The sequence below is a fragment of the Manacus vitellinus genome, unplaced genomic scaffold (assembly GCF_001715985.3).
Source record: "Manacus vitellinus isolate BGI_N305 unplaced genomic scaffold, ASM171598v3 scaffold_114_pilon, whole genome shotgun sequence".
NCBI lineage: Eukaryota > Metazoa > Chordata > Aves > Passeriformes > Pipridae > Manacus > Manacus vitellinus.
The window spans coordinates 388,135-401,234 of record NW_021938861.1 but is presented as its reverse complement, the minus strand read 5'-3'; the positions used below and the strand labels follow the sequence as shown (position 1 = coordinate 401,234).

General features: G+C 61.0%; 1 protein-coding gene across 1 annotated transcript; it reads left to right on the top strand.

Annotated features, from left to right (window-relative positions):
* Window positions 1-1,188: 1,188 nt before the first annotated feature.
* CSNK1G2 (casein kinase 1 gamma 2) lies at window positions 1,189-12,660 on the top strand. Its single transcript, XM_029965659.1, has 9 exons — window positions 1,189-1,699; window positions 8,997-9,037; window positions 9,606-9,675; window positions 10,031-10,179; window positions 10,610-10,844; window positions 11,054-11,139; window positions 11,502-11,586; window positions 11,656-11,804; window positions 12,223-12,660. The coding sequence occupies exons 1-9, from the start codon at window positions 1,513-1,515 to the stop codon at window positions 12,658-12,660; spliced, it is 1,440 nt and encodes a 479-aa protein (XP_029821519.1). The 5' UTR covers window positions 1,189-1,512.
* The last annotated feature ends 440 nt before the right edge of the window (window positions 12,661-13,100 follow it).

Below are 13,100 nucleotides of genomic sequence, written 5' to 3'. Positions count from 1 at the left end.
AGGAGGGACCTGCCCTGCCCCCAGGCAGCTCCTGTGGGAGTCCTGGAGGGAGGTGGGGAGAGCTCAGCTTCCTTTTGGGAACCCAGCTCTGGAACGAGCAAGGGGCTGCACAGGGGTGTGTGTGCAGAGCCAGTGTCGTGGAATCATGGAATATTTGGCTTGGAAAGGACCTTTAAAGGTCCCCTCGTCCAAGCCCTGCCATGAGCAGAGCTGTGCACAGGAGAAGGAGCTCCCTGGTTTGGGGGGCTGAGCTGGGTGCTCCCTGTTTGGGGGGAATCCCACTGGCAGCACAGGGCTTTCCACCAACCTCCCTGGGAAGCCCTGGGAAGGCACCCAGCCCTGAGGCAGGGGAGGTGCTGCACCCCTGGGCACACAAGCTCCCAGGGCCATCGGGTGCTCGGGGTGAGTGTCACACTGGTGTCTGCCCAGGTGGCTGCCAGCAGCCCAAACATCCAGGTTGGTTGGTGAGAGCAGAGGAAGAGGCAGCAAGGGAGACCAGGAGCTCTCCAGGGAAGGGGGCAGGGTGTTAGGAAGTCCTGGGTTCCTATTTGCCCCAGCCTCTTGGGTCCCAGAGTGTCGTGGGAGCCCCGAGCATGGTCATTGCACAGAAACCCACTGCATCCTGGGCAGGGGCACTGGCAGGAAGGTCCCAGCCCACCACAGCAGGGCTGGTGCTGGGGGGAAGTGCTCTGACTCAGCTTGTCGTGGCCTCTGGGCCCACAGGGACCCTCCCAGCCAGGTGAACATCCTCTTTTCCCTTCCTGGGAAGTCCCAGGCCTGATGTGGGCCCCGTAACATAGATTTACATGTGTCCTCTGCTCCTGGGGGCTCCTGCAGTCCCTGGCCTGGAGGGCCTTGGCTGCTGCCTCCAAAGGTCTCCAAACAGCCCCTGCCCATGGGGACATTGTTGTCCCCACATTGCTCCCAACTTGCTCTGACAGGAGATGATCATCAAGGACTTCACCTCCAACCATGGCCAGGCTTTCATTTATTTATTTATGGGCACCAGGCACCTTGTGATGGTCCTGATACCTACCCCAGCTGCTCCCACCCCTCAGCTGTGGCACTGTCCTCGCTGTGGGAATTTTCCGTGGTGCTGGAGGGGCTCTGCAGAGCTGGGGGCAGGAGCCTGGAGCCCACAACCCTCTCTCTGTTGCCCTCAGCCTCCTCATAGTAACTGTTCTCCCTCTCCTTTTCCCCAGCTGGGAGCCCGAGGAGCCACGCTGGGAGGACCCTCTCCACAGGATGTTCTCTCCACCAAAGACCTCCCTGTGAGCGGCGATGATGACAGTCCCGGCGGGACCTCGGGAAGCACTAACATTTCAGTAGCCCTGCACCCTTGGGTGGCCGCCTTCCCCTCCTTCTCCGCCCCCCGCCCTCCCTCCGCCCCCCGGGATGGTGTATTAACCAAGAAGAGCCCTGCTTCTGTCCTCCTCGCCCACCCATTTTCGGCAGCTCTGGGATTTGTATGGCAGCAGCGTAACCGTGGAGAGGCCGGGGTATCACAAACTTATGGATTTTGATAAGAGAGGAGGGAAAGGGGAGCTGGAGGAAGGTAAAAGGATGTCCAAGACAGGTGGAGGAAGGAGCGGTCATGGAGGCCGGGGCACTGGAACCAACTCGGGGGTGCTGATGGTGGGCCCCAACTTCCGCGTCGGCAAGAAGATCGGATGCGGCAACTTCGGGGAGCTCCGTCTAGGTGAGAAGGGCTGTCTTTGTCCTCGCTGTGTCCGCCTGTGCTGGCATTGCCCTGGCACCCAGCTCCTGGGCTGGCGGTGGGAGGAGCTGGCACAGGCCCTGGCACAGGCCCTGGGGTGCTGTGGGCTGAGGCGCTGCCCGGGGCAGGCGGCCCGTGCTCCTGCAGAGGTTCCTCCTTCACGCTGTGCCTGATCTCCCAGGCCCAGCCCAGCCCAAAGCACTGACCACAGAGGTGCTCCCCGTCTCCTCCCTGTGCCTGTGGCCCTCTGGGTTTGTCAGGGAGAGTATAATGGTTCAACCCTGGCTGTGGGAAGTGGTGGTGGCCCACACAGGTCTGGGTGTCCCCCCAAATCCAGGAGCACTCCGCGAGGAATGTTTCGGGGAATACCACTGTGTGCTCACCAAATCTCACCCTGCTTGTGCCCAGGGTGGTGCCCTCCCACTGTGCCCAGGAGAGGGGATGTGGGGGTCTGAGGGTGTTCACTGTGCTGGGACAAACCTTGGGGAGGAGGGTCAGTGTTTTATCCTGGGTGAATTCTCCAGTTGTTGCAACTGGGTGGGAGACTCTCCTAAAACTCTACGCAGGGCAGAGGAAGGGAGGAATGAAACCCAAGCACCTTCTGTGGTCATTTCCATTTTGAACCAAGTTTATCAGGAAACTCCTCAAGCAAACACCAGCTCGGAGGGTGGGGAGGTTGCTCCTCTCCCACGACTGGGAATGTCCCAGGAGGCTTTCAGTGAGCTGTTAACCCTTCACTTGGCATCAGGCAGCTGGGAGAGGCCTGGCAGTACCAGGCACCACTGCTCAACACAGCCTGGGTGTCTCCAGGAATGCACACTGGATGTGTGGATGGAGTCCCTGCCAGCCAGAGCCTTGTCCTTGGCTGTGAGTGCTTTGGGAAGGGGCTTGTGCCCTGGGAAGAGGGAAGAGGGCCAGTCCCTGGGAGCCTGTGACAGCCACAGGCCTTGTTGCTCCGTGGTAGTTTAAGCAGGGCCTTGCTAAGCCGAGCTCTGAGCTAAACCTGCCCTGCCTGTGCTCCCCAGGCGGGCTCTGGGCATGCAGGAGCAGCCCTGGCTGGGCTGGGGCGAGTCCCCCCCTCGCTGTGCTGCCCAGGGGGAGTTCATGGCAGCTCTCCCCAGTGTGACAGACTGGATGGTGCCAGGCTGACCCGTCCTGTCCCCGAACTTCCCGATGGGATCACCCGTAATTGCAGAGCTGGGGAAAATGCCCTCTTTAAAATCCAGCCAGGCAGTTCCATGTTCCACACAACAGCATCTGTCTCTCCTGGTGTTGTGAGGAGCTCTGAGCCTTCCTCCAGACCTCATGGAAGGCTTGTGGAAGGAGAAGTGTTTGGGAATTTCGCTGCTCCTTTCAGTTCCTGGGTGGGTCTGGACACTCCACTGCTGGTGCCTCCCTGCATGGCTGGTAGGGGGGGGATCAAGGGCTCTGAGCCCTGCAGGGTCTGCTTGTGTCCTTCCACCTCCTTTTCCCTGCTTGCCTGTGAGCATCTCACAGTGGATGTGTGGATCTGAGCTCTCTTCCAGGATCCTGCTCTGGGCAGGAGTCTGGAGCTGTGGCTGTTGCTTTGTGACCCCCACCTTGGCCTCCCCCATTTTCACTGGGAGGACACGAGTCCCACAGGGATCTGAGGGATGTCTGTGGAACTGGCAGTTGTGCTGCTCTGAGCAGAGCCACTGCAGGGCCCTGGGAGCAGTTGGGCTGGGCTTGCTCCTGGCTGGAGGGACGAGCAGGGAGCTCTTCCCCCAGGCACCGCAGCGGTCGATCTCACAGCGAGGGTTTGTCCTTGCCACCAGCAAGAGAAGCTTCCAGTCTCTTCACGTGGTCTCCCTGCCCTGGCACACTCTGCAGGGCCTGGCCATAATGTGGTACAGCCTGAGCACAGGATCTCATCGGGGCAGGGAAAGCCACAGCTATGTGGCCTTTCTCCTAAAATCACATCTCCCTTCCGTAGGTGTGCCTCCTCCTGCAGCAGGGCTCAGGAATGCTCCCAGGGCTTCACAGGGAGTAGGGATTCCTCCAGCTGCAGATGAATGGTGAGGGACCAGAGGGATCCTGCTGTGAAGTGGTGGCATGAGCAGGGATGCTGTTGCTGGGCACTCAGTTCTCCCCTGGGAATGGAGGATTCGCTCCTCAGGGCAGGCTGGGTGTAGGGGCCAAACTGTAGCTCAGTGTTGAAAAGGTCCCAGATCTTCTCTGGACTTTTTCCTTCCTTACCAAAAGCCAGGAGATCTTGCAAAAACATGCATGGAGGTGACTGCTGCAGCTCCCAGCAGTGGGGGTGGAGGAAGGGGATGTTGTCTTCCTAAAACAAGGTACCACTTTGCCCAATTTCACCACCACCCTGAGAGGCACGTGGTGATCTGTCCTTATGGTGCCTCAGCTCAGCTGCCCAGTCGAGTCAGGTGTCCTCCCAGGCACAGAGGTGTCCAAAATCAAAAGTGATTTGTTTAAAGATTAAATATTAAAAAAAAAAAAAAGTGGCATAAGGCATTTGTGGGGAGCCAGAAGGGGAATGACGTGTGCGGGAGTTGTGGCTGCCAGGGCTGTGCTGTGGATCCTGCCTCTCCACGTTCCTGCTGGCCTTGGCAGCCTGGGCAAGGCACAGACGTGGTGCCAGTCCCTGTCCCAGTGCAGCAGCACTGCTGGCCAGTTCCTCACTGGAGCAGCACGACTGGAGAGCTGGGCTGGGGGCTGCAGTGGGGGGGCTGCCCCAGCCCTCTGGGACAGGGGGACAGGTTTAGGTCGTGCAGCTGCTGGGTCCTGTTCCCTGCTGATGTCCTTGTGCTTCACCCCGAGCTGCTGTGGTCCCTGTCAGCCTCCAGCTGTGATCCAGTGCCAGCCCAGCTCCTCCTGGGCCTTTCCAATCCCATCCCTGGGCAGTGCCCACCACCTGCAGCCCCCTGAGCTCCCCTGTGCCCACAACCAGCCCACCCCTGTGCTGGGGTGCTGCCCTCTGAAACACAGGGCAGCAGGAAGCTGGTGACAGCAGGGCGACAGGAGCGTGGCTGGTGGCTTGTGTGCCCTGGCACTGGGTCCTGCAGCCCTCGGGCCCTGCCAGCTCCTGTGCCCAGGCCAGGCACGTGCTGCTCCCAGCCAGGGTTTGTTGGAGCAGCTGCTCAGGGGGGCTTTGGGCTGGGCTGGGGTAAGGGGAGAGGAGGAAAACTCAGGCATTAACCAGGAAGGTCAAAAATGAGCCCAGAGCACTTGGGTGCTGTGCAGGCCCCTTCCCTGAGCTCTGCCTGCTGCTGAGCTGGCTCAGAGCTGTCGTTAGTCCTGCTGTTAGTCCTGCCTGGGCTGGGCAGGGGGCTCCCTGCTGACCCCCTCCTGAGCCTGGCCCAAGGCCAGTGCCCTGGCCAGGCTGTGCCATGGAGCTGCCCCGGGGCAGCCTCAGCCCAGAGTGGGGTGCAGGGAGGGATGGGGACCTGGCAGCAGCTGCTACTTCTGTTCTTACTGCAGTAAACTCCTGCAAATGTGCTTTTTGCAGGTTTTCTGGTCCCACCCCTCTCCCCCAGCCCACTGCTCGCATTTCTACTGGCAGCTTGGAACCACAGCAGCTGTTTTCCTTTGAAGTTAAAGGCTGGAAATTTATTTATTTTTTAAAGTAAACCCAGGATTTTGGAGGAAAGAACACGGGGGGTGGGTCTGTGTGTGGTGTGTGAGCCAGGGGCAGGTCACTGCTGAAGGGTCTGGGGACATTCCCAGCTCTCCTGAGCTCTGGCTCTCAGGCCTGTCCTGCAACATCCCCAGCTACTCATGGGGGCCACAAAAGGTACCTTCAAAAAACATGACTGGGTCAGTGCCCTGCCCGTGACACCCTGCTGTCCTGGGCCCTGCAGAGCCCTCCCTCCAGACTCCCTCCAAGGGCTCAGCCTCCCAGAGCCACGGGCCCAGCACACACTGGGGGTGGGTCACGGGTGTCTTTGGAGGGGGCTCAGGCACTCCCTGCCTGCTGCTCCTGCCTCCCTTGCCGGGGGCTCACTCTTGGGTTTCCTCCTGGTCGTTCAGAGCCTCCTCTAGAGGAAGGTCAAGCTCTGAAATAGGTCTGGGTTTATTTCTGATGGTGTTAAACCCCTGGTGCTCCGAGGAGCTGTCACTGCTCGGCCTGAGGCAGCTCTGGCAGTGCCTTATCCAGTGCTCCTCTTGCACATCCCCTGGCACTGGGGAAGCCAAATTCCTGTCCCAGTGCCCAGCTGTGCCCAGCACAGCTCTGTGCTGCTGCTGCTGCTGCTGCAGGGCCGTGGCACGAAGGGTCCCAGCAAGGGCACTGTGGTGACACGATGGAGGGGCAGTGCCAGGCAGAGCACTCACTGCTGCTCACTGTTCCCCTTGTGACAGGAAGGACATGGAAGTGCTGGAGCGTGTCCAGGGAAGGGAACGGAGCTGGGGAAGGGGCTGGAGCAGCAGGAGCAGCTGAGGGAGCTGGGGGGGCTCAGCCTGGAGAAAAGGAGGCTCAGGGGGGACCTTCTGGCTCTGCAACCCCCTGACAGGGAGCTGGGGGGGTGTCGGGCTCTGCTGCCAGGGAACAAGGGACAGGATGAGAGAGAATGGCCTCAAGCTGTGCCAGGGGAGGTTTAGGTTGGAGATTAGGGAATATTTCTTCTCTGGAAGGGTTGTGAGATGTTGGAACAGACTGCCCAGGGCAGTGGTGGAGTCACCATCCCTGGAATTGTTCAGAAAGCGTGGATGTGGCACTTGAGGACACAGGTTAGTGGTGAACGTGATGACCTTAGAGGGCTTTTCCCTTCCTGATGATTCCACGATTCCATGACTCCAGGCTGCCTGGATGGGGCCTGGCTGGGAGCAGTGCAGAGCTCAGCTCCTGCTGGGGCTGCCCTGATGTACAGGAGCAGGTGCTGGAGCCCAGTGCTGCCAAATCCCTTCGGAGGGGACAGCAAAGCCACCTCTGGTGTTGAAGCACAGCACAGGCCCTGGCCGGGCTCCGCTGGCTTCGGCTCCGCTCTGCTCCTCACGCCGTGTCCTGCAGCTGCTGGCAGCTGGATTCGGAGGCACCTCCAGCCCTGAGCAGGGCAAAGGCCTCTGCAGCGCAAATATTTGCTTTCTGCCGCCCATCTCGACACTTTTCTCTTCTGTTTCCTTTCAGAAGCACCTTTTGTGCTGTCAGTCCTGCAGCTCTGCCTGACTGAGGCCTCCCGGGTGCTCCCGAGGGTTCCACGTTTTGGGTGTTAAAGTGACCCCGTTGTGAGCACTGGGCAGTGTGGGGGCTGCCTCAGGAGCTGGAGTGGGGAATTCCCTGGTGTGGAAGGACCCTGCATTCCTGCCTCCTTGCTCTCTTGCTTTTTCTTTCCTGGTTTTATAATTCTTACGACAGGCTGGTTGTGCTCTCTGTGCCTTCCTTTAGCTGGGGAAGGGGGAGCAGAGGGGGTGGTTTGACAGTCTGTGCTCCCCAGTTTGTCCATCAGCTGTGTCCAGGCCTCCTGAGCATTACAGGAAGGGATGAACCAGGGGGGTATCAGATGATTTGGGCTCAGTTTTGGGGCTGGGAGAATACTGCCAGCTCCCAGAGCAGTTTTGTGGGTGGCTGTCTGTGCCAGTGAGCCACGGAGGAGGGGACAGTGTGGTGGGGACAGGACAGATGACACCTGACAGGGACAGGGTGGCCTCTCCCATCCCAGCCCTGCTGGGGATGGTCCTGCCTCCATCCCTTCTCCCACCCTGCTGTGCTGAGCTCTTTTGCAGGTATCCTGACATTTTTTTCCCCTCCTTAATTTTTCCCCCTTCAGACCCAGCCTTCCCTCAGGGAAAATCCAGCTGTGAGTTTTCTGGTTGCACGTTCTGCCCTGAAGGCAGCAGTCATTCTGTTGGACTGCAGGGCCCTGTGGGCTCTCTGGAGCCATTCACAGGCCTGGGAGGTGTCCTACCTCCTCCCCAGGAAATGCCAGTCCATGATGGGCCAAACCCCCTGGATCTGACACAGGCTGTGCCCGCCAGATGTTCCTCCCTCCCGAATCACCCACTCCCTCACTGCTCTGAAGGGATTTGGTTTATGCAGAGGCAGGAGACAAAGTGGCTTGGCAGAGGTCCCCTGGGATGGGAGAGGGTCAGGGAGGCAGCAGGACTGAGCCCCTCCTCGGCTGCAGAGCCCATCCCTGGGAGGAGCCACTCCATTAATATCTCCCATTCATCCCTCTTCCCGTAATCCTGCCGCCGACTCTGGCGCTCAGCAGCTGGCTCTGATGTCACCCGGCGAGGATTTATTGCTGCTTCAGGTGGAGAGCAGCAGTCAGAGCAGATGAAATCTTATGCCAGGAGGAGCTTGTTCCCTAAGCAAATTGCTTGGAGAAAATCCGAGGAGACAGATGCAGCTCCATCAGATAGCAGGGATCGCGTGTCTGCTGGCTCCGAAGGGAACCTGCTGCCGTTAACTCCCACCTCCCCGGGAGGAAACACTCCTGCAAACCTCTCATCTTTGCCTTTTTGGGCCTGGGCAGAGGTTGTACTGACACTGCCCAGGTGTGACTCTTTCTCAGGCACCCCTGGAGGATGTGCAGGCACTGTGAGCTCAACCTTCCTGAGGTTACGGGTGTGAAAAGGTGCAGGGTGGAGCTCTCCAAGGGGTCACATGCAGGGTGCTGCCCCTTCAGCTCCCCTGGGCACTCAGAGCCAGGATCCTGACCCTCCTTGCAGCTCCTCCTGCAGTCTGGGTCACACCATGGATCTGCTGCTGCTTCCCCTGCACCCTCAGGCAGGTGGGAACATCCCCAGGGATGAGGTTGATCCACACACGTGTGTGCACACACACACATGCACACACGTGTGTGCCATCCCCAGGAGCGACTCCAGCCCTGGGGAGGAGATTTCCAGCTGCCTGCAGTGCCCTCAGACCACTGCCAGGTGCTCCTGGGGGTCCTTCCTCCTGGCCACCCACAGCCCAGTGTCCCCTGGCTCTGGCCACCCCTCCTGGAGCCCCTCTCCATGAGGGGAGAAGCACCAAGTCCCAGCCTTGCTCCTGCCTTGCCCAGTCACATCCCTGCAGGCCCGGACTGGGATGCTGCCCCCTCCCAGCATCCTTGGCTCTGGCCCCCAGCATCCTGCCCATCCCAGAGGAATCCACATACCCCACCTGGGAGTGATAACCAGGCGTGTTGCAACTCCCCACAGTGGGTTCTGCTCCCACTCGTGCCTCAAGGGCCTGTGCAGGTGTTGTGGGAGCTGCTGAACCTGTTCAGGATGTTTTTGAGCCCGTGATCCCTCAGGGGCTGTGGTGGGGGTGGTGCAGGGACTGCTTTCCATTGCCTTCTCCTGTGTCTCCCTGCAGGAAAGAACCTCTACACCAACGAATACGTAGCGATCAAATTGGTGAGTGGCTGTCGAGGGGGGTGTTCGGGCCATGGGGAAGGAGGTTGCTGCCCCTCCCCAGGAGTTGGGGAGGGTGGAGAGAGGGGGTTGGGGTGTGGTGGATGGGAGCAGGAGCGGGTTGGGATGTGGTGGATGGGAGGCTGCGGGGGAGCTCCGCTCACCACTCGGAATCCAGGGCAGGCTGGGAACACACGTCATTGCAGGTGGGGTGATCTGGGGCTGGGGAGGGAGGAGCTGAGGCTTCTCCTCTCCCAGCCCTGCCCATGGCCTGTGCTGTGCTCAGCCAGTGGCAGCAGCAGAGGGACCTCAGGGAGGAGTGGTCCCACTGGTACCTGCTCCCATTCATGGCTACCCCAGCATCCAGATCTCTCTGTCCCGGGTGGATCTGGCTCCCATATGGGCTGATTTTCTCTCATTATCCCCTGTGGCTTCATCTCTGTTTTGTACTGGTTGTTCTCAACCCCAAATGCTCAGTCCAGCTGCTGCCCGCATGTGCAGGAGGTGTCTGACAGCCAGGCCCCCTAAACACCCTGCCCCCTAATTGACTGTTCTCCTTCTCTCCTCCAAGGAACCCATAAAGTCCCGGGCCCCCCAGCTGCACCTGGAGTATCGGTTCTACAAACAGCTTGGCAATGCAGGTATGGGGCTGGGCTGTGGGGTCCTGCCTGCCAGGACCCTGCTGGGAGAGGGGCTTCCCCTAAATGTGACTCTGCAACTTTGCTCCCGGCCTGAGCAGCTCCTGCCCATCTGCTCGGCGGGGAGGGGCTGGTTTTACACAGAGTCTAATCTTTGATCTCTTTTGATTTAGTTCTCCCCCCCACCCCCGCAGCAGAGTCAGGGATGCAGATGGAGCTGCCTCCAGGGGCAGAGCCAGGCTGTCTGCAGCAGGAGGGAGGGCAGTGTGGGGCCGTCCCCCCTCTGCAGCCCCCGTCCCTGCCCGGCACAGCAGGGCCCTGTTGCAGCCCCACACAGCCCCTGCTCCATGTCTTGCAGAAGGAATTCCTCAGGTTTACTACTTTGGCCCCTGTGGGAAGTACAACGCCATGGTGTTGGAGCTGCTGGGCCCCAGCCTGGAAGACCTCTTTGATCTGTGTGATCGAACCTTCACGCTCAAGACTGTCCTGATGATCGCCATCCAGCTGGTGAGCAGCTCCTCCTGCTCCTCCCTGGGGTGCTCCTGGCTGCCTGGGGGGACCAGGTGGTGGGGGTGGGCACGGGGGACACCCCATGGGGAGCTGGAGGGAGGAGGGGTGAGCCAGTGCCAGGCAGGTCACAGGAGGCGCATCCCAGACCACTCCTCCCATTCCTCACCCCTCCCTGGCGAAGGAGGGCTCTCCTCAGCCCAGCACAGCCCCCTCTGAGCATCTCCCTGTGTGTCCAAGGTGCAGCTGGGCTGGGGTTGTCTCCCAGGGTGGGAGGACCCGATGTTCCCCTGCTTGCATCCTATGGGGACGGTCAAGCCGGGGGGAGCAGGGCAGCTGGCTGGGGCAAGGTGACCAGAGCAGGTGCAGGGGTGTGTGCAGGACACAGGGGGTGTCTGTGCCCTGGCACTGACACCTCCCTGTGCCCCAGATCACACGGATGGAGTATGTCCACACCAAAAGCCTGATCTACAGAGACGTGAAGCCGGAGAACTTCCTGGTGGGGCGGCCGGGCAGCAAGCGGCAGCACACCATCCACATCATCGATTTTGGCCTGGCCAAAGAGTACATTGACCCCGAGACCAAAAAACACATCCCCTACCGAGAGCACAAGAGCCTGACAGGGACAGCACGTTACATGAGCATCAACACCCACCTCGGGAAAGGTGTGTTGGGCTCCGGGCAGCCTTTCCTCTGGCAGAGGGGGAGGGACTGCAAGGAATGAGATCTGCCCTGTCAGAGGTGGGGCTGGGCACAAACTGCCTCTCTGGCTCTTCAGGGTGTTGGCAGGACCTTTGGGGTACTGCAGGGTCTGGGAGGGACAGGGACAGTGTGTGTAGTGGGAACATGCCCGTGTCTCTCTTTCTCTGTGCAGAACAAAGCCGCAGGGACGACCTGGAAGCATTAGGGCACATGTTTATGTACTTCCTCCGCGGGAGCCTTCCTTGGCAAGGCCTCAAGGTAACTGCCAGCTCCTGATGCCCGTGGGTCTGGCCCTGTGCTGGCATGGGGGGAAAAGCTTTGGCCCTCAGGGTGTTGGAGGGTTGGCACTTCACTGGATCTGAGCTCCGTGCCAGGCCCTTGCTGTGCTGAGCAGCTGTAGGGTCCGTGTGTCCCCCCACTTTGGGGGGGTCCCAGCTGCTCTCACAGTGGCTCTTCTGGAACTGCACTCCCTGGTGGTTGTCCCCCAGACCTGCCCTGGTGAGGGAATACCCTGGGAATGAGCTCCTCCTGTTACCTGGGAAAGGGTGACCCAGAAACCATCTGTGGTCTGGTTGCCCCCAGTGCCTCCCCTCCCTGACAGACCCTCCCTGTCCCTCCAGGCCGACACGCTGAAGGAGAGGTACCAGAAGATCGGCGACACCAAACGAGCCACCCCGGTGGAGGTGCTCTGTGAGAACTTCCCAGGTGAGAGCCCTGCCCTGCCTGGCCCTGTCCCCAGCCCTGTGCCCAGCCCCTGACCCCCTGTCCCCGCAGAGGAGATGGCCACGTACCTGCGCTACGTGCGGCGGCTGGATTTCTTTGAGAAGCCCGACTACGACTACCTGAGGAAGCTCTTCACGGACCTGTTCGAGAGGAACGGTTACGTGTTCGACTACGAATACGACTGGGCAGGGAAGCCTCTGGTGAGTGGGGAGGGGCTGGGCAGGACAGAGGGCACCCCAGGGGCAGCGGGGTCGGATGAGCAGCCAGGGAGGATGCAGGTCCCGGCCCTGTGCCCGAGGGATCGGCTCTGTCCATCCTCACCACTCACCAGCTCCAGGCTGGGGCTGTTGTGCCAGCGGGTCAGAACTGTGGGATGGGAGGCTCCTGGAGCCAAAGGGACCCCAGCAGCCAGGCTGGCACCTCACTTTCTGCCATGGGCCCCCTCCGTGGGCTCACTGCAGCCAGATAGCACACGAGGAGCCCATTGGGGCCAGGTGGTGGGGGACTGAGGTTCAGGCCCTGGTTCTGGGGGGGTTTGTGTGGGGGCAGAGGTGGGATCAGGGTGCAGGGCAGCAGGAGGGCTCTGTGCTGGCACTGACGTTGTCCCTGTGTCCCCAGCCCACACCCATTGGCACGATGCACAGCGAGGTGCAGGTGCAGCCCCCGAACAGAGACAAAGCACAGCCACACACCAAACACCAGGTGAGCTGGGGCACGGCCGGGGCACGGCGACCACGGGCTCGGGCAGCCTGGGCTGTGGCTCTGTGGGCACGGAGGAGCCCGGGCTGGAGCAGGGACTGGACATTCCTTTTCCCCCAGTGCTGTCTGTGGAGAGTTCCCCAGCACAGCGTGGGGTCTGTGGCTCGTGGGGGCCCAGGGCAGTGTCCCCCATTCCCTGGCAGAAGCAGGAGGAAGCATCGTGGGGGCTGTGGCAGGGCCAGGGGGTGCCAGGCCTGGGCATCAGCCACTGAGCTGCAGGGTCAGCCCGGGGTGATGGATGAGGGATTGGTCCAGGCTGAGGACCTGTGTCCCCAGCGCCGTGTCCCCGTGGGGTAACTCGCTGCTCTGCTTGTGGTGCCACTTCCATTGATGGGATGGTGACAGGGACGAGGGAGGGCAGGACTGCTGGGACAGCCTGGCAGCGTTTTGCCCCGTGCTGGGGCTGCCTCTGCCCAGGGCACAGGGAGCTGAGGTGGGAGCAGCCCAGGGCAGCTGTGCCAGCAGCTCCTGCCTGGGTCGCTGTGGGGAAGGGGCTGCACTGCCCAGCCCTTCTCTGGGGCCAGTGCCATGGCCTGTCCTGGTGCAGGACACACAACTCTGGGAATGCTGGCACCCAGAGCAAACCTCGTGTTTCCCAGACCCTGATCCTTTTGAACCTCCATGAGGAGCAGAGGTCCTGCAAAGGGGCTGGAGCCGGGGGTGCAGCTCCCTGTGCTCCCCACCCACACCCTGGCCCAGCAGTGCCCCTGGAGCGTCCTGGCTGCTCCCAGAGCCTG

What these genes read in the sequence shown, in the direction of transcription:
- CSNK1G2 (XM_029965659.1), top strand. Translation starts at nt 1,513, where the DNA reads ATGGATTTTGATAAGAGAGGAGGGAAAGGGGAGCTGGAGGAAGGTAAA. An exon ending in CTTCGGGGAGCTCCGTCTAG is followed by an intron (nt 1,700 to 8,996) that starts GTGAGAAGGGCT and finishes GTCTCCCTGCAG; the next exon opens with GAAAGAACCTCTACACCAAC. An exon ending in GCTCTGTGAGAACTTCCCAG is followed by an intron (nt 11,587 to 11,655) that starts GTGAGAGCCCTG and finishes CTGTCCCCGCAG; the next exon opens with AGGAGATGGCCACGTACCTG.